At 46.5% G+C, this 18736-nt stretch overlaps 1 protein-coding gene across 3 annotated transcripts in view; it reads left to right on the top strand.

The window, feature by feature from the left end:
- ZFAT (zinc finger and AT-hook domain containing) overlaps window positions 1-18736 on the top strand; it is a 241332-nt gene that overhangs the window by 221465 nt on the left and 1131 nt on the right. For 2 of the 3 annotated variants that reach the window (XM_073590374.1, XM_073590373.1), the window contains exons 15-17: window positions 714-755; window positions 1936-2059; window positions 4183-4307. In XM_073590374.1, the coding sequence (XP_073446475.1) occupies window positions 714-755; window positions 1936-2059; window positions 4183-4307 (291 nt within the window). The remainder of the gene's footprint in view (window positions 1-713; window positions 756-1935; window positions 2060-4182; window positions 4308-18736) is intronic. The other variant, XM_073590375.1, reaches the window with a different exon arrangement.

Raw genomic sequence — 18736 nt, 5'->3', positions numbered from 1 at the left:
AAATTTCTGGTCGGTGTAATGAGAAAACATCCAGGTGACACGTGTCCCCGTTGGCACGCTGGAGGCGATCGGAACAGGGCAGGTGATGGCTGTACGGCTCGTCAGCGGGTTGTCCGATAAGACCTCAACTGGTCGGCACTATCCAAGAACGGTGATTAATGCCCAGACAATGCCAGGAGCAAATCGAGCATCTACCACGTTCTCCGTCTTCCATCTAATGGCCCTTTCCTCCTAAAGATTGGGCGGATTTTGACAGAAACCAAAGGCAGGATAAAAGGCTATTAAAGCTGTCTGTGAACCACAGAGGGGCATGTGAAAAAATAAAATAAAAAGATATTCGCCAGACTTTTACTAAAGACCATCTAGTGCTCAGGACAAATGTGAAAACCGTATTTTAATATCTTATTTCTATGATGAGATGTGAGGATTGAAAGTTAAAGACCTAAAGAGACGTCTGCACTACTGATAGAGATCAGAGTCATCATGTCCTGGTCTGATTTCGGTCAGGTATTCTCATATAGACAATTCATATTAATGACCTTACCGTCTCTATCCATTAAGATGCAGATATTACTATATTTCATGGCATCACTGTAGTGCAGCTTCAGGCTTAGGGCCTATGATCTCAGCATGGATATTAGATGGTAAGAAGCAGGTTTCACATTTTTAATGTGCAGTAAATGTTCTTTTAAAATTTGGTGGCTCTTTTATAGGACATTGCCTGTTCCAAATCTGGGAAGGAGAACAACTCCAAGGTAGGTTGATTCCGATTCTTCATAGGTGAAGAGGTTTTGGGCTTGCACCTTTCTGAGACCTTGCACCGTTCCCGGGAGACCTTGCATCATTCCCGGGAGACCTTGCACCGTTCCCGGGAGACCTTTCACCGTTCCCGGGAGACCTTTCACCGTTCCCGGGAGACCTTTCACCGTTCCCGGGAGACCTTTCACCGTTCCCGGGAGACCTTTCACCGTTCCCGGGAGACCCTTCACCGTTCCCGGGAGACCTTTCACCGTTCCCGGGAGACCTTTCACCGTTCCCGGGAGACCTTTCACCGCTCCCGGGAGACCTTTCACCGCTCCCGGGAGACCTTTCACCGCTCCCGGGAGACCTTTCACCGCTCCCGGGAAACCTTGCACCGCTCCCGGGAGACCTTGCACCGCTCCCGGGAGACCTTGCACCGCTCTCGGGAGACCTTGCACCGCTCTCGATTTTCCTCCCACAAATATGTCTGAGGCGTGAAGCAGCTCTCTTGACACCCACTGATTGGAATATCAAAGCCATCAGTGTTATATCGGTAGTTCATACTAGAACTGTCAGCTTAAAAGGGTGATTTACTCTAAACAACCCCAATATATTTACCAAGGGTCCCTTATCAATAAGATCAAAAAATGAAATCAGCAGTGATATATGCGAAATCCTGGCAGTAAGTAAGTGATTTTCCTGCAGCACCACCATAGGATAAATTTAGTATTACACAGTGTTCATTGGATAAGTGAGTTTACTGTGTAATAAAGGACAGGACAGGTCCTCCAGAGTGAGACTGTCTCTTCTTAATCACTCTCCAAGAGATGAGAATCTTTACCTGAGGACCCCTCGCTTTAGGGAGTAAGGTAATGGGTTTTCTAACCTCCTTTACAACCCCCTGACTCGTGATGCACTGTTATACCTAGTGCAGGTCCTGGGAGGCGGAAAATAACCCCAGGTTTTCAAGAACACCCTAAAGTGAATTTCTGTTTATTCTCCGCCCATGAGGTCCTACATCGGACACCACAAAGGGAATCCATTTTTCCTGCGCATTCCTTTTAAGTAATTGTCTTTTAATTCTGCAGTAATTGACGCCATCATCCTGTAGACTGCAGTACAATCCCTTCACGTGGTCCTCTCAGCATCACTTCTCATCTTTTCTCTTTTTTCCTTCCTCCATGCGGAGTGTAGCAGTCGGATGTGACCGAGGAGATATCTACCCAGTTCCTTCACATCACCGAAGCTGAAGCAGATGTTCAGGGAACGCAGACAGCTGTTGCCGCTCTCCAGGATCTCCGCTATACGTCGGAAACCAGTAAGTGGAGCGTGAAGACGAATGAGTCCTAAAGAGCCAGCAAGTAAATAATAATAATGCTGTAGTTTTATTATCAATCTGCTTATATTAACTGGCGGAGGAAGGATTTAGTGGAGCTCCGGTGAATTTTATGTGCCAATTATAGCCATGAAGGCTTCAGGTTTCTGCGTTTTGTTTTTTTTGGGGTGGTGGTATCATGAGCCCCCTCGCCCTACAATTACCCCTTAAAAATGCCACAATTTTTACTTTTTCTCCTTGTATGATCACTTGGCTGCTTATACGGTACACCGCAGTACTGTTGTATTGCAGTGCATAATACAATTACCGGCCTCCTATGTGGGACTATCATGGCCGACACGATGGGTCCTCCAGCTCCCGGTGCCAGGACTATCCTTCGACACCTCACAATCAAATGGTGTGAGAGCTGATTGGCTTCGGAAGAGACTCCTCCTCATGCTTAACCTCCTAAATGCCGCTGTTTTAATTGACTTCCCCAACTAGGAGGTCAGACTTTCTCACTGGTGCCTGCTGTGAAACACACCAGGTACTCTCGCTGTTGGAGACGGGCTCAACTCCTGAGCCTGCTCCCTCAATGAACGCGCACAGAAGATGTCTCTTAGGAGTTAATGTAAAAATGGGTGCACAGTTCTGCAGTATGTAGCTTCTATCCTGGGGGTAACATCATCAAAATAAGTAATAGGCTCACGTGCCCAGTCATTTTTAACTTTTTAGTTTTTAATTGACCACTAGAAAAGGCAATATGTTAAGTTTTACAGACCATGTGCTGACTGTGATCTCAAAGGGCACAGATCTGCTGACCTTCACCTTAACAGCTTCATAAATGACCAAGATACTGTGACGTTTGGGTCGGGAGACCCATGTCAGTCTGTATGGCTCGGTCCGTTAATGTTGAATGTGTGAAAACTTCCCTATGGTGATTGCCACTAATACTCTTTAAATTAATTTCAAGTCCAAAGTGGTGTACAAAGAAGGAAAAAAAAAATCCACTGACCTACCGGATTTCGGTTGTACCACTGGAACTCTGCCCATATTCCCTGCTGGAGTCCTCACTTTATTTTATGGAGACGGACACCGCTGCAACCAGTCAGTGGCCGGTAAATGGCTGCAGCGGTCACTTTCTGTCCAAGTCAAAAGAAAACCTGACAAACCAATACCAGTAGTCTGGTGAGCTGACCATCAGCGATACAGCAGAAATAAATGAGTCACTCGAGAAAATCAAATTAGGTGGAAAGCGATAATCCAGAAAATCTGCAACTCCTGTCCCATATATTCCATAAATAAAGGGATTGAAAAACAAATACATTTAAAGGGGGTGTTCTTTATCCAGTCTAGGGGCATTTTTGTTTCTTGGCATCTTTGTTGTATTAGCAAAGAGCGGCTCCCAAACTGGACGACTTAGTGAGGCCGGGTCACCAATACATGTAAATGTGCACCATGTAATACCACATGCCTCCTGTAGTGGCCACTGCAGAAGAACTTTGTGGCTGACCAAACCTGTGTCGATCAGCTTGATTTGGAGAAAAAGGTCTGTCCAGACAGAACAACGCTCTTCTCCCAAAAAAAAGTAGTTGTTTTTTTTTGTTTGTTTTTTTTTTTTTTGCATTTTCCATAACTATACAATATTTTTTGGTAAACTGTTTCATCCAGAAGAATAAAAGATAACCGGAGAGGAATAATTGAGCTCGGCGTGTCTGAGTGCAGGTATCGTGCCTGTCCATCTTGATTCATCCGCGGCAATGCATATGGAGATGCCGTCTAATTTCTGAACATTATTTATTTTCATCTCCGCGAATGACTCTGCGGAAGCCGTGCTTTGTTTACCAGGAGAGCTGCAGATGGTCGCACAGATGGCGGCCTTAGTGGGAGCGTACACAACGCAAAAAAAAAAAAACAACATTCTAAAGCTCCTCACAATCCTTTCAATATAAAGTAAAGTCGACTTGTTTAATTTCCTGCTCATTAATTATGTATATTTCATCTTTTTTTTTTCCTTCGAGCCGCTTTTATTTACAGCTTTGAAAGTTGTCGAAGGGCGCGGAGAACATTCCCTACTCTTATTCCCGTGCCGTCCGATAACGCATTCTTATTGATTTTCCGATAAGGTGAGAAGCTCGACCCCACGGCTGTGAACATTCTCCAGCAGATCATCGAGCTGGGGACGGAATCCCACGACGCTGTCGCCTCGGTGGTTGCCATGGCTCCCGGAACTGTGACCGTGGTAGAACAGGTGAGAACATTCTTTACACCTCGGGTCAACGTTTCATCCTGTGAGCTGTACGTTAGGTTGACTTCTCGTTCTGTGACCAGGTTGGTAACTATCGCAGGGGAATTGGATATGGACTGGATTTACTGGTATTTCCATATTTGTCCTTTCAACAGACTTTCTGTAAATCAATAATACAAGCGAATAAAAGAATCAAAATGTTTTTCTCCACTTAGGAGCCACTTTTTATCCTCCCTCTGCCCTTAAACTCATCATTAACTATGAAATACAGGTAAAATCCATCTTGGGCAGAGCAAAAAAAGATTTCTAGATCACTGAAGGATCAGATTACAGCTCCCTGTTGAAGTCTATAGAAAAGGAAAGCGCAAAGAGAGACACACACAGAGCATGCTGCAGCTTTCTAGTAACTGTTTTATCTTACTCCAGAGATGGATTCACAGCTAAGCTGCTCATTTCTGCTGCAAACCTCTGAACAAGTGTTACATAGACAGGAGAGCAGAAATAACTATCTGTGTGTTCAGTGTATGAGAGACATCATGGTAGCTAGGTCCGCACATCTCGGGAGTGTCGTTGAGACCATCATCGCATTGGTTTTCCTCCCACTCCATCCTTTCCTGCGCTGATGAGCGTGGTAGGTGTCGGAGGGAAGCGCTGAGCTCTCACTGCGCTGCCATTCTTCACCTTTGTCACTGTTCCATCAATTCCAAGGAAGCGCCTTCCATATCGTAGGGACGTTCTCTGTCTCATCAGGATCAATATTCATTCCAAGAGTCGACTTCGTCACCCGGTTTCTTCTCCGCTCCAGCCAAACACAAGATATTTCACAGCCCTCAAGAAAATCTTTCCTTTTAAATGTCTCCTAAGTGTGTTATTGTGGGATGGTAGAATGATGTAGCAGAGCTGAATTAAATGGAAAAGCACCAAAAAAACAAAAACACAGCGTAATATTTATTGTGTCCAATGACAAACTGGACTCTGTTGCATCTTAGCAGTTGTTTATCATGTACACGGCCACAGCTTTGCTTCTTAAAATGGACCATCTTCTGTGCATCCTGCTCGAACCAGAGACACGTGACAACTGCACCCAGGTGGAAAATAAGTAACTGCACCAGCAGAATAGTGAGTGCAGCTCTGCAGTATAATACAGGATGTAACTCAGGATCAGTAATGTAATGTATGTACACAGTGACTGCACCAACAGAATAGTGAGTGCAGCTCTGGGGTATAATACAGGATGTAACTCAGGATCAGTAATGTAATGTATGTACACAGTGACTGCACCAACAGAATAGTGAGTGCAGCTCTGGGGTATAATACAGGATGTAACTCAGGATCAGTAATGTAATGTATGTACACAGTGACTGCACCAGCAGAATAGTGAGTGCAGCTGTGGAGTATAATACAGGATGTAACTCAGGATCAGTAATGTAATGTATGTACACAGTGACTGCACCAACAGAATAGTGACGGCAGCTCTGGAGTATAATACAGGATGTAACTCAGGATCAGTAATGTAATGTATGTACACAGTGACTGCACCAACAGAATAGTGAGTGCAGCTCTGGGGTATAATACAGGATGTAACTCAGGATCAGTAATGTAATGTATGTACACAGTGACTGCACCAGCAGAATAGTGAGTGCAGCTGTGGAGTATAATACAGGATGTAACTCAGGATCAGTAATGTAATGTATGTACACAGTGACTGCACCAGCAGAATAGTGAGTGCAGCTCTGGAGTATAATACAGGATGTAACTCAGGATCTGTAGTGTAATGTATGTACACAGTGACTGCACCAGCAGAATAGCGAGTGCAGCTCTGGGGTATAATACAGGATGTAACTCAGGATCAGTAATGTATGTACACAGTGACTGCAGCAGCAGAATAGTGAGTGCAGCTCTGGGGTATAATACAGGAGGTAACTCAGGATCAGTAATGTAATGTATGTACTGTGATAAAACACTCCGGGATCGCCTTTGCTGGGGTCAAAGGTCACGTGCGTTCAGCATTAAACTCAGGCGCAGAGCTGGGATTCGTGTATAACTGACCCTGGGTCAGGTTTATTAACCGTGAAAGCAATGCAAAAAAGGAAATAAAACATAAAACAAATCCTTGCCTGTCCGGCACTAACTAAACAATGGACAACCTAACTACCAACTGGCGGGCTTCTCCCGTCCAGCCAAACCACAGTTGCAGTGGGCACTGCTTCCACTCACGTGTGTGTCTCTCACACAGACAGGCTTTCTGTGTTCCCAGACTGAGACACTCACACAACCACCTGGCATCCTTTTATATCCACCTCCCATTATTCATTAGCAAGTAGGTGCGATACTGACCAGACTAGGCCACATAGGAAAGGTATCTGGGCGAGATATACCTTCCCTCATCCACTATTCCCACATGATTCTCACATATCCCCCCCCCTCTGCTCAGACCACTCTGGTCCTGCAATGACACCCGCCAAACAGTGCACTCGGGACAGGGCATCTGCATTCCCCATCTGTACCCCTGGGCGGTGCTCCACCGTAAAAGTGTAGGCCTGCAGGGCAAGGAACCACCGGGTCACCCGGCTATTCCGTTCCTTGTTCAAGTGCATCCACTTGAGAGGGGCATGGTCAGTGATCAGCCTGAACTTTCGGCCCACCAGGTAATATTTGAGGGCCTCTAGAGCCCACTTAATGGCGAGGCACTCTTTTTCTACGACTGCATACCTTTGCTCGTGTTTACTCAGCTTCCTGCTGAGATAGAGGACTGGGTGTTCCACTCCGTCCCTCACTTGTGAGAGTACGGCCCCGATACCGGTATCAGAGGCATCCGTTTGTACCACAAACTCGCTGCGGAAGTCCGGAGTCACCAGTAATGGCTGAGAGCAAAGTGCCCGTTTTAGGCTATGGAAGGCTTCTTCAGCCGCTAAACTCCATTTAATCATGACGGAGTCTTTCCCTTTTGTAAGATCCGTCAGGGGGGTAGCGATGGCTGCAAAATTGGGTATGAATCGGCGATAATAGCCGGCGATCCCCAGGAAGGCTTGCACCTGCTTCTTGTTGACAGGTTGTGGCCAGTCCTGAACCGCCTGAATCTTATCAACCTGGGGTTTAACAACACCCCTTCCAATTACATACCCCAAATACCGGGCTTCTTCTAGCCCGATGTGACATTTCTTGGGGTTCGCGGTTAGACCTGCCTCCCACAGGTCGTCAATCACAGCTTGTACTTTCTGGAGATGAGTCTTCCAGTCCAAGCTGTAAATGACAATGTCATCCAAATAGGCCGAAGCGTACTGCCCATGTGGCCTCAGGACTCGATCCATCAGTCTCTGGAAGGTCGCCGGTGCTCCGTGCAGTCCAAACGGCATATACACATACTGAAATAAAACTTCCGGCGTAGCAAATGCCGTCTTTTCTCTGGCAGCCTCAGCCAGAGGGATCTGCCAATACCCCTTTGTTAGATCTAGGGTCGTAATATTCCGGGCTTTTCCTAACCGATCTATTAACTCGTCGACCCGGGGCATAGGATAGGCATCAAATTTTGAGACCGCATTCAGTTTCCTGAAGTCATTGCAGAACCGGATGGTGCCGTCCGGTTTAGGAATTAGCACAATCGGGCTGGACCAAGCACTGTGCGATTCCTCAGTGACTCCTAACTCTAACATTGCCTTCACTTCTCGGGAAACGGCTTCACGGCGCGCTTCCGGGATTCGGTAGGGCTTTACGTGAACTGTGACACCAGGTTCCGTTACGATGTCATGTTTCATTAGCATAGTCTGCCCGGGTTTTTCTGAGAAAAACTTTTGGTTGTGAAGTAGAAACTGCCTGACCTCAGTCTTTTGCCGCTCTGAGAGAGTCTCTGCAACCCGTACCTCCGGTACGGTATGCGAGCAGACAGGACGGGCCAGCTCCGCTGACAAGGCAGACCGATCCTTCCAGGGCTTTATCAGATTTACATGATAAATCTGTTCAGGTTTCCGTTTACCTGCCTGGTATACTTTGCAGTTTACTTCACCAACTCTTTCCTTGATCTCAAAGGGGCCCTGCCACTTTGCCAGGAACTTACTGTCCACCGTGGGGACCAGGATCAACACCCTATCTCCGGGTGCAAACGTACGGATCTTGGCGCCCCTATCATAGATTCTTTTTTGGGCTCCTTGAGCCTGTATCATGTGTTCTTTGACGATAGGCATAACAGCCGCAATACGGTCCTGCATTTGTGTGACGTGATCTATCACTGTTTTAAATGGAGTGACCTGACCCTCCCAGGTTTCTTTTGCAACGTCTAACAGTCCGCGAGGACGTCGGGCGTACAATAACTCGAAAGGCGAGAATCCCGTGGAAGACTGGGGTACTTCCCTGATGGCAAAAAGCAAATACGGAAGTAAATAGTCCCAGTTCTTCCCATCCTTGTCTATCACCTTTCTCAGCATCTGCTTCAGAGTTTTATTGAACCGTTCAACCAACCCGTCTGTTTGAGGGTGATACACGGATGTGCGTAACGGTTCGATTTGTAACAATCGGCAGAGCTCCTTCATTATCCTGGACATAAAGGGGGTCCCCTGGTCGGTGAATATCTGTTTTGGTATACCGACCCGACTAAACACATGCACCAGCTCCTTGGCAATCGTCTTGGTGGCCGTGTTACGCAAAGGGATGGCCTCCGGGTAACGAGTGGCATAATCCAAGATGACCAGGATATGTTGGTGTCCACGTGCAGACCGTGGAAGGGGCCCAACTAAATCCATCCCAATCCTCTCAAACGGGACTTCAATAATAGGTAGGGGTACCAAAGGGCTACAGAACCGGGGCTTAGGTGCAGAGGCTTGGCAGTCAGGACAAGACTCGCAATATACACGAATATCGTGATGCATGCCTGGCCAAACAAAACAGTGTAATATCCTTTCGGTGGTTTTCTGGACTCCCAGGTGACCTCCCATCACATGTCCGTGGGCCAGGTCCAGCACCTGCCGCCGGTAGGGTTTTGGCACGACTAATAGTTGCACCGTATCTTCCCCCTTTTTCTCTATCTGATAGAGTAAATCATTCTCCAGAACCATGTAAGGATATGCCAGCCTAGAGCCAGGTTCTACGGGTACCCCATTTATCACTTTCACATTTGTCCTAGCCTGAGAAAGGGTAGGATCCTTTATTTGCTCGCTTTGGAAGTCATCTTTCTGAACTTCTAAATCCGGCAAACGGGAAGGTGGACGGCTGTCAGCCTCCTCCTCTTCCCCGGTCTCCTCATTATCACCCGCCATGACTGAAAACGGGAACTGTAGGTCATTTCCCACAGACTCTTCCCCCGAGTCTTCCGGGGAGACCTCTTCCAGGGGTTCGGGACCCACACGCGCCCTGGGAGAAGAATCGTGTACACTATTACCCGAGGGCATCAACTGATTCTCCCACAATTGCCAGAAGTGGGGAAAATCCCGGCCCAGGATAACATCATGCAATAACGCCGGGACGAGTCCCACTTTATGTTGCACAGACCCATAGGAAGTAGTAATGCATATGACCGTGGTGAGGTACGAACAGGTGTCTCCATGCACACACGTTACAGAAAATTTGTCTGATGGTCCAGTCGGGGCTGACACCAGACTGGCCTTCACCAGAGTCACCACACTTCCCGAGTCTAACAATGCCACCACATTTTTGCCATCAACAATTAAATCACACAAGTGTTTTTCCACATCCTTTTGACCGGCATTCACACTCACCACCCGTGCAACCATAGACATGCGGTTTTTAGAGTCTGTGACGTCGCACTGCATGGGTTCAGTAGTGACCGGACAGTTCGCAGCAATATGTCCCATCTCTTGGCAGCTGAAACACCTAACGGGCCCCTTGCTTAGACCATAGGTCGTTACTCTCGGCCTCGTAGTGCGGGCAGTCCCGTTTTCCTCCCCCACTGTCTTAGGGATTTTTCCATCTCCCCTACTCCCTGGAACAGTCTTACCGGTTCCACGTGGAGATGATGAAGAACGAGGTGGGGTAGCGTCGTCTCGGAGTCCTTCCGCCACGGAGTAACGTTCAACCAGATCCACCAGTTGATCTGCCGTCGTAGGATTTCCATGGCTTACCCACTTCCTCAGGGCTGGCGGTAGAGCTCTCAGGTACTTGTCCATTACGACTCTCTGGATTATCTCTGGCGCTGTCAACACCTCGGGTTGTAGCCACTTCTTCGTCACGTGGATCAGGTCGAACATCTGTGACCGCGGTGGTTTATCCGGCTGATAAGTCCATTGATGCACTCTCTGTGCACGGACAGCGGTCGTCACTCCCAGCCGGGCCAAGATCTCGGATTTCAATTTGTCAAAGTCCTGCGCAGCTTCAGGTTCCAAGTCATAATACGCCTTTTGGGCCTCACCGTAAAGAAACGGGGCAATCAGGCCGGCCCATCGTGCCTTCGGCCATTTTTCTCGCACCGCCGTCCGTTCAAACGTGGTCAGGTATGCCTCGACGTCATCTTCGGTCGTCATCTTCTGCCAGTACCGACTCACGTGAATCACTCTCGACTCGGCTTCCAGGTTAACCTCCTGTAGGCTTGCCAGGCGCTGCGCCACCTGCTGGAGAAGCGAACGATCGGTAGCTGTCATGTCCACCAACTCCTTCAGCTGGGCCATCATCACCCGATTAGCTTCTTGCTGGACGGCGGTGGACTGTACCAGCGCTTTCACCACGTCCTCCATGCTCATGCTTGCAACGTGATGCCCGCGTTCTCCACCACAATGTGATAAAACACTCCGGGATCGCCTTTGCTGGGGTCAAAGGTCACGTGCGTTCAGCATTAAACTCAGGCGCAGAGGTGGGATTCGGGTGTAACTGACCCTGGGTCAGGTTTATTAACGGTGAAAGCAATGCAAAAGGAAATAAAACATAAAACAAATCCTTGCCTGTCCGGCACTAACTAAACAATGGACAACCTAACTACCAACTGGCGGGCTTCTCCCGTCCAGCCAAACCACAGTTGCAGTGGGCACTGCTTTCACTCACGTGTGTCTCTCACACAGACAGGCTCTCTGTGTTCCCAGGCTGAGACCCTCACACAACCACCTTGCATCCTTTTATATCCACCTCCCATTATTCATTAGCAAGCAGGTGCGATACTGACCAGACTAGGCCACATAGGAAAGGAATCTGGGGGAGATATACCTGCCCTCATCCACTATTCCCACATGATTCTCACAGTACACAGTGACTGCACCAGCAGAATAGTGAGTGCAGCTCTGGAGTATAATACAGGATGTAACTCAGGATCAGTACAGGATCAGTAATGTAATGTATGTACACAGTGACTGCACCAGCAGAATAGTGAGTGCAGCTCTGGGGTATAATACAGGATGTAACTCAGGATCAGTAATGTAATGTATGTACACAGTGACTGCACCAGCAAAATAGTGAGTGCAGCTCTGGAGTATAATACAGGATGTAACTCCGGATCAGTAATGTAATGTATGTACTCAGTGACTGCACCAGCAGAATAGTGAGTGCAGCTCTGGAGTATAATACAGGATGTAACTCCGGATCAGTAATGTAATGTATGTACAGTGACTGCACCAGCAGAATAGCGAGTGCAGCTCTGGAGTATAATACAGGAAGTAAATCAGGATCAGTAATGTAATGTATGTACACAGTGACTGCACCAGCAGAATAGCGAGTGCAGCTCTGGAGTATAATACAGGATGTAACTCAGGGTCAGTAATGTAATGTATGTACACAGTGACTGCTCCAGCAGAATAGTGAGTGCAGCTCTGGAGTATAATACAGGATGTAACTCAGGATCAGTACAGGATCAGTAATGTAATGTATGTACACAGTGACTGCACCAGCAGAATAGTGAGTGCAGCTCTGGAGTATAATACAGGATGTAACTCAGGATCAGTACAGGATCAGTAATGTAATGTATGTACACAGTGACTGCACCAGCAGAATAGTGAGTGCAGCTCTGGGGTATAATACAGGATGTAACTCAGGATCAGTAATGTAATGTATGTACACAGTGACTGCACCAGCAAAATAGTGAGTGCAGCTCTGGAGTATAATACAGGATGTAACTCCGGATCAGTAATGTAATGTATGTACTCAGTGACCGCACCAGCAGAATAGTGAGTGCAGCTCTGGAGTATAATACAGGATGTAACTCCGGATCAGTAATGTAATGTATGTACAGTGACTGCACCAGCAGAATAGCGAGTGCAGCTCTGGAGTATAATACAGGAAGTAAATCAGGATCAGTAATGTAATGTATGTACACAGTGACTGCACCAGCAGAATAGCGAGTGCAGCTCTGGAGTATAATACAGGATGTAACTCAGGGTCAGTAATGTAATGTATGTACACAGTGACTGCTCCAGCAGAATAGTGAGTGCAGCTCTGGAGTATAATACAGGAGGTATCTCGGGATCAGTAATGTACTGTATGTACACAATGACTGCACCAGCAGAATAGTGAGTGCAGCTCTGGGGTATAATTCAGGATGTAACTCAGGATCAGTAATGTAATGTATGTACACAGTGACTGCCCCAGCAGAATAGTGAGTGCAGCTCTGGAGTATAATGCAGGATGTAACTCAGGATCAGTACAGGATCAGTAATGTAATGTATGTACACAGTGACTGCACCAGCAGAATAGTGAGTGCAGCTCTGGAGTATAATACAGGATGTAACTCAGGATCAGTAATGTAATGTATGTACACAGTGACTGCACCAGCAGAATAGTGAGTGCAGCTCTGGAGTATAATACAGGATTTAATCTGGATCAGTACAGGATCAGTAATGTATGTACATAGTGCGTTCAGCTCTGGAGTATAATACCACAAACACCATGCAGTAATAAGTAATGCTTTATGTGTGACTGCTGTCATTATTGGATGTTTATCACAGTGTGATCCTTTCCCCGGTAATTTCGCTGTTTTTCTTTTCCCTTCTAATACTCCTATGTGATTAGTTTATTTCAGATCTCCACAGGTGACTTTGTTCCTTCTCTCTGAGACTCGTCTATTAGCGCTGCCTTGTAATGTCGCCCGTTCACCTATGTTATTACTCTCTGTTCTCGGCCGCTCTTGTCACACGGAATAAAGCGAGGAGATTGCAGCAATCACGTAATAAGCGTGCTGCGGTGGGAACCCTAATGGCGGCCGCCCCTTCCCTGTGTTACTGTCACATTCTCACCTTCTCGTTCTCCGTCCAGCAGTAGCTTTAGTAATTGCCTGGACCGTCAGGGGCACAGTTATAAAGTGTCGCACTTCACTTCTCTGACATTATGGCACAATAATGTGTAGTCTCGGAGGCCACGTAACCCACCTTCCCAGGGGATGAGCCCGCAGCGTCTTGGCGTTGGCTGCCCAAGGGTTTGGTGCACAAGTCTGCCATTAGCCTTAAATACAAAACTTTTAATAAACTTTTTTTCTTCCGGTGTCCTCTTCAGCTCCCTACGTGCTGAAAACAAAATTCTCTTTCGAAATATACTTTGCTGAGGCTGTAGAATCGATCCCCGAGCTCTTTCTGATGGAGAGTTTATAGCTCTTTTGTTTTAGGCCAAGTACACACGGAGTGTTTTGTGGATTTTTTGGGAGCAGAAACTCAGCAGAACCCGCCTCGGAGCAAGTTTTATAGTAAACAAACACTTTTTATTTAATCCAAAAAATGGCCCCAAAAAATAATTTTCTACATTAGCTGTCAGCCTTATAATATAAATTTTCAGTTTTCTATAACATATTTTAAAGAAAAGGTGAAAATCACTTTAGGGTAAAGCAGCGCACATGAAGCGAGGGAGGCTGAATAATTAAAATATTCCGAGCGACGAGGGGTGAAGATGAAAACGTGTGGCCGTGTTTTGAAGACCAAAATAAGTCTCAAAAAAGGATAATTGAAGCAAGCCTTAAACATGTTCCCTTTTTTTTTTTATTTATCCGCTCTTACAGCTTTGTTTCCAGAGGTGTTTAGAGGGAGCGGACCCCCGAAAGCTTGTTGGCTTTTTTTTCTTTTCCTACCGTTTGAGCTTCCAGTAGGATGCCGGGCCTTGCTTTGCCGTAACCCACGGGGTCCAATCTTCAAGCAGCAGCTTTTCATCATATTTTCATTTAAACGCAAGATTAGTGTGAAACCCGGCGCAGGGATGTCAACTCGAGGAATTGGAGCTGGCATGGTGGTTCGTCTAAGAGCAGGGACGGCTCTCGCTTTCACTCAGCGGAGGGGACTCGGCCCCCCACGGCTGCTCCATAAGGATGTAAACGAGAGCGTTCAGAAGCGAGATGATGTAAAATCACCGATTTTGAAATGCAAATCTTCCTACAGAATTGCAATTTATCGTACGGGAAAAGAAGAAATACGGATCGGCGCTGACCTTTGAAGTTTGGCAAATGCAGCAAAAAAATTTTTTAAAAGGTTGCTAATTTTGAATTTCGTGCTGGTGCTTGTAAAATGTCCAAATACAGAGATTGGGAGTCGCGATCCCTTGTGAAAATAGTGAGTCGGGATAAAATGGGAGAAATGAAGTGGTAGATAATGATACATAGCATCAGCGTTTCCACACCCTACATGAGCCTTGATTCTGCTTCAATACACTAGTTAAGATGGTGACTATTGCCATGTCCCACAGCTTTGGAATAATGCAGTGTTGTATCGTTGTTGAACTGCTGTGCAGTCAGGTTTGCCCTTTGGCAGTTTGTCCACCCTCTCCCCTTGTAGATGAGCTCTGATCTCCGTAACCTCTCCTTTCTTTTTCTTGAGCCTGTGTTTCTCAGCCATCTTGCTAAGGAAACTATAGCTTTTGTCAGGTTGGCATTGTTAAACTGATTCAAATGATATCTGGGTTGAAGAAATCCGTTTTGTGGTTCTTGTTTAAAGGGAACCTGTCACCCCCCCAGGCGTTTTTAAGTAAAAGAGCCACCTTGTGCAGCTCTAATGCTGCATTCTGTCAAAGTGGCTCTTTTACTTAGCGTCCCTTCCACCGCCGAAATAATCATTTTTAAAATTGGTCAGACATACCTCATATTTGTCAGGGGGCCAGGGCTTTACCTCCTGGACAAAGACACCTCACATACGTCAGTCATGTCCAGCTTTTGAATTTGGCGCCGCCTCCTCAGGGTTCATTTCTTTTTCTCATGCCTGCTGCAGCTGCACCGCTGCCCTGCTTAGCTCCGCCCCTACTGGTCACATGGTGCTGACGTCATCACAGGTCCTGCTTGCACCCACTGCTCTGCTGAGCTCCGCCCCTACTGGTTATAGTAACATAGTAAGGCCGAAAAAAGACGTCCATCCAGTTCAGCCTATAAAATTCTGTCAGAATAAATCCCCAGATCTATTTCCTTCTAAAGAACCTAACAATAACTGTAAGATACAATATTGTTATGCTCCAGGAAGACATCTAGGCCTCTCTTGAACCCTTCGACTGAGTTCGCCATCACCACCTCCTCAGGCAGAAATTCCAGATTATCACTACCCTAACAGTAAAGAATTCTCTTCTATGTTGGTGGAAAAACCTTTTGTCCTCCAGACGCAGAGAATGCCCCCTTGTGACCGTCACCTTCCTTGGTATAAACAGATCCTCTGAGAGATATTTGTATTGTCCCCTTTTATACTTATACATGGTTATTAGATCGCCCCTCTAACATGGTATGACGTCATCACAGGCCCTGCTGGCACCACTGCTTGTAAGCTCCGCCCCTACTGGTCACATGGTGCTGACGTCATCACGGGTCCTGCTGCACCACTGAAAGAATATTACAGCGCAGGTGCAAGAAAAAGAAAACGCTGAGGAGGCGGTGCCAAATTCAAAAGCAGGACATGACTGAGGTATGTGAGGCTGTGTGTCCAGGGGGGAAAGCCCTGCCCCCCTGACAAATATCAGGTATGTCTGACCAATTTTAAAAACGATTATTTTGGCGGTGGAAGGGACGCTAAATAAAAGAGCCACCTTGACAGAATGCAGCATTAGTGCTGCACAAGGTGGCTCTTTTACTTAAAAACGCCTGCAAGGGGGGGGGTGACAGGTTCCCTTTAATCTGTTTACAGTTTTAGTTAATGAGGTTCTCGTGCTTCGGGGTGGGTCATTTTTTAATGCTTTGGCCTCTTCATCATCATTCTGGGCTTAAACAATCGTTTACTAAACCGTCGGTGACCTGCATCCTATTTTAAATACTGCGCTTTTAATATTGTGTTCTTAAAAAGTAAAAAAATTAGTTCAACAAAATGGCACCGGCATCACATGTGCAGAAGCATCTATCAGCACTCAATCTGCGCATGCGCCACCTGTGTTTTGGGGACCAGTACAGTAGCGTTGCGATGTTTGGTGGCGACTATTCCTTCTTGTGCGCATTTCCACACTGGTTTTCGGAACACAGTGGGTGGCACATGCGCAGATTAAAAGCATCACTTGCCAATAGATGTTACTGTGCCGCCGGTGCCATTTTGTTGAAGCAAAATTTTTTTTTTTTTTTGAGGAACACAATATTAAAAGCGCAGTATTTAACATAGGAGGCTGGTTACTGAAAGTTCAGTGACCTGTCATTTAAGCCCAGAATGATGATGATGATGAGGCCAAAGTACCCAAATAAAATTCCCATCCCCAGGACGCGCTGGAGCATGAGCATCTCATTAACTCAAAACCGCAAACACAGATTGCACAAGAACCACAAGACGGATTTCTTCACCCCAGGTATCATTTTAATTCGTATACAGTGGGGGGAAAAAATATTTAGTCAGCCACCAGTTGTGCAAGTTCTCCCACTTGGAAAGAGAGGCCTGTAATTGACATCATAGGTAGACCACAACTATGAGAGTCAAAATGAGAAAGCAAATCCAGAAAATCACCTTGTCCTGATTTTGGCAAAATTTATTTTGAAAATTATGGTGGAAAATAAGTATTTGGTCACCTAAAAACTTGCAAGATTTCTGGCTCTCACAGACCTGTAACTTCTTCTTTAAGAGTCTCCTCTTTCCTCCACTCATTACCTGTAGTAATGGCACCTGTTTAAACTTGTTATCAGTATAAAAAGACACCTGTGCACACCCTCAAACAGTCACACTCCAAACTCCACTATGGTGAAGACCAAAGAGCTGTCGAAGGACACCAGAAACAAAATTGTAGCCCTGCACCAGGCTGGGAAGACTGAATCTGCAATAGCCAACCAGCTTGGAGTGAAGAAATCAACTGTGGGAGCAATAATAAGAAAATGGAAGACATACAAGACCACTGAGAATCTCCCTCGATCTGGGGCTCCACGCAAGATCTCACCCCGTGGGGTCAAAATGATCATAAGAATGGTGAGCAAAAATCCCAGAACCACATGGGGAAAAAATACTTTTTTCCACACTGTAACAGCACCAACCTGACAGTGTCTGTAGTTTACTGAGCACAATCCTGCTGACAGGTTCACTTTAAGCTTCATGGTGATGTCCTTGGTGTGAGTACTGGCTCACAGAGACATCCATAGAAATGCTGTCTACCAGCCCCACATGCGTAGGCTACCTAAGGAGGCAGAATAATTATTGTTTTCAATGGTGAATTTCAGGAAATAAAGGATGTGAAACTGGCAAAGAGGCAATTTTCCTTACTGAATAGTTTTTTTAAGTAGTTAACTCACCATCTTCAGTTCTGGGTCGGCCACCCAACACCTTGTAGAAGTGTACTGGAGCGTAACAATATTGTATCTTACAGTGATTAGGCTCTGTAGAAGGACGTAGATCTGGGGATTTATTCTGACGGAATACAGGCTGAACTGGATGGACAAAAGGCTTTTTTAGGCCTTAATAACTATGTTACTATGTAATAGGTGGAGGTTTCTTTTCTCAGGTCCATGTACGAACAGGTCACATTTTCAGCTTTTCCTTAATTAATCGTAACCCCAGATGTGAGAAACCCTGGTCTAAAGAATCAGGCATCTTTAGTTTACTAAAAATTGAAACCCAGTCCTGGATGATGATACTGACATATGGGGTCCAGGATAATGGCACTGACACTCGGGGTACAGAATACTGGCACTCGGGGTACAGGATACTGACACTCGGGGTACAGGATACTGACACTCGGGGTACAGGATACTGACACTCGGGGTACAGGATACTGACACTCGGGGTACAGGATACTGACACTCGGGGTACAGGATGTCACTGACACTCGGGGTACAGGATGTCACTGACACTCGGGGTACAGGATGTCACTGACACTCGGGGTACAGGATGTCACTGACACTCGGGGTACAGAATGTCACTGACACTCGGGGTACAGGATGTCACTGACACTCGGGGTACAGGATGTCACTGACACTCGGGGTACAGGATGTCACTGACACTCGGGGTACAGGATGTCACTGACACTCGGGGTACAGGATGTCACTGACACTCGGGGTACAGGATACTGACACTCGGGGTACAGGATGTCACTGACACTCGGGGTACAGGATGTCACTGACACTCGGGGTACAGGATGTCACTGACACT

The sequence above is a fragment of the Dendrobates tinctorius genome, unplaced genomic scaffold (genome assembly GCF_039654945.1).
Source record: "Dendrobates tinctorius isolate UK_male_01 unplaced genomic scaffold, ASM3965494v1 ptg000116l, whole genome shotgun sequence".
NCBI classification, from domain to species: Eukaryota; Metazoa; Chordata; class Amphibia; order Anura; family Dendrobatidae; genus Dendrobates; species Dendrobates tinctorius.
This window is presented reverse-complemented; position numbering and strand designations above follow the sequence as displayed.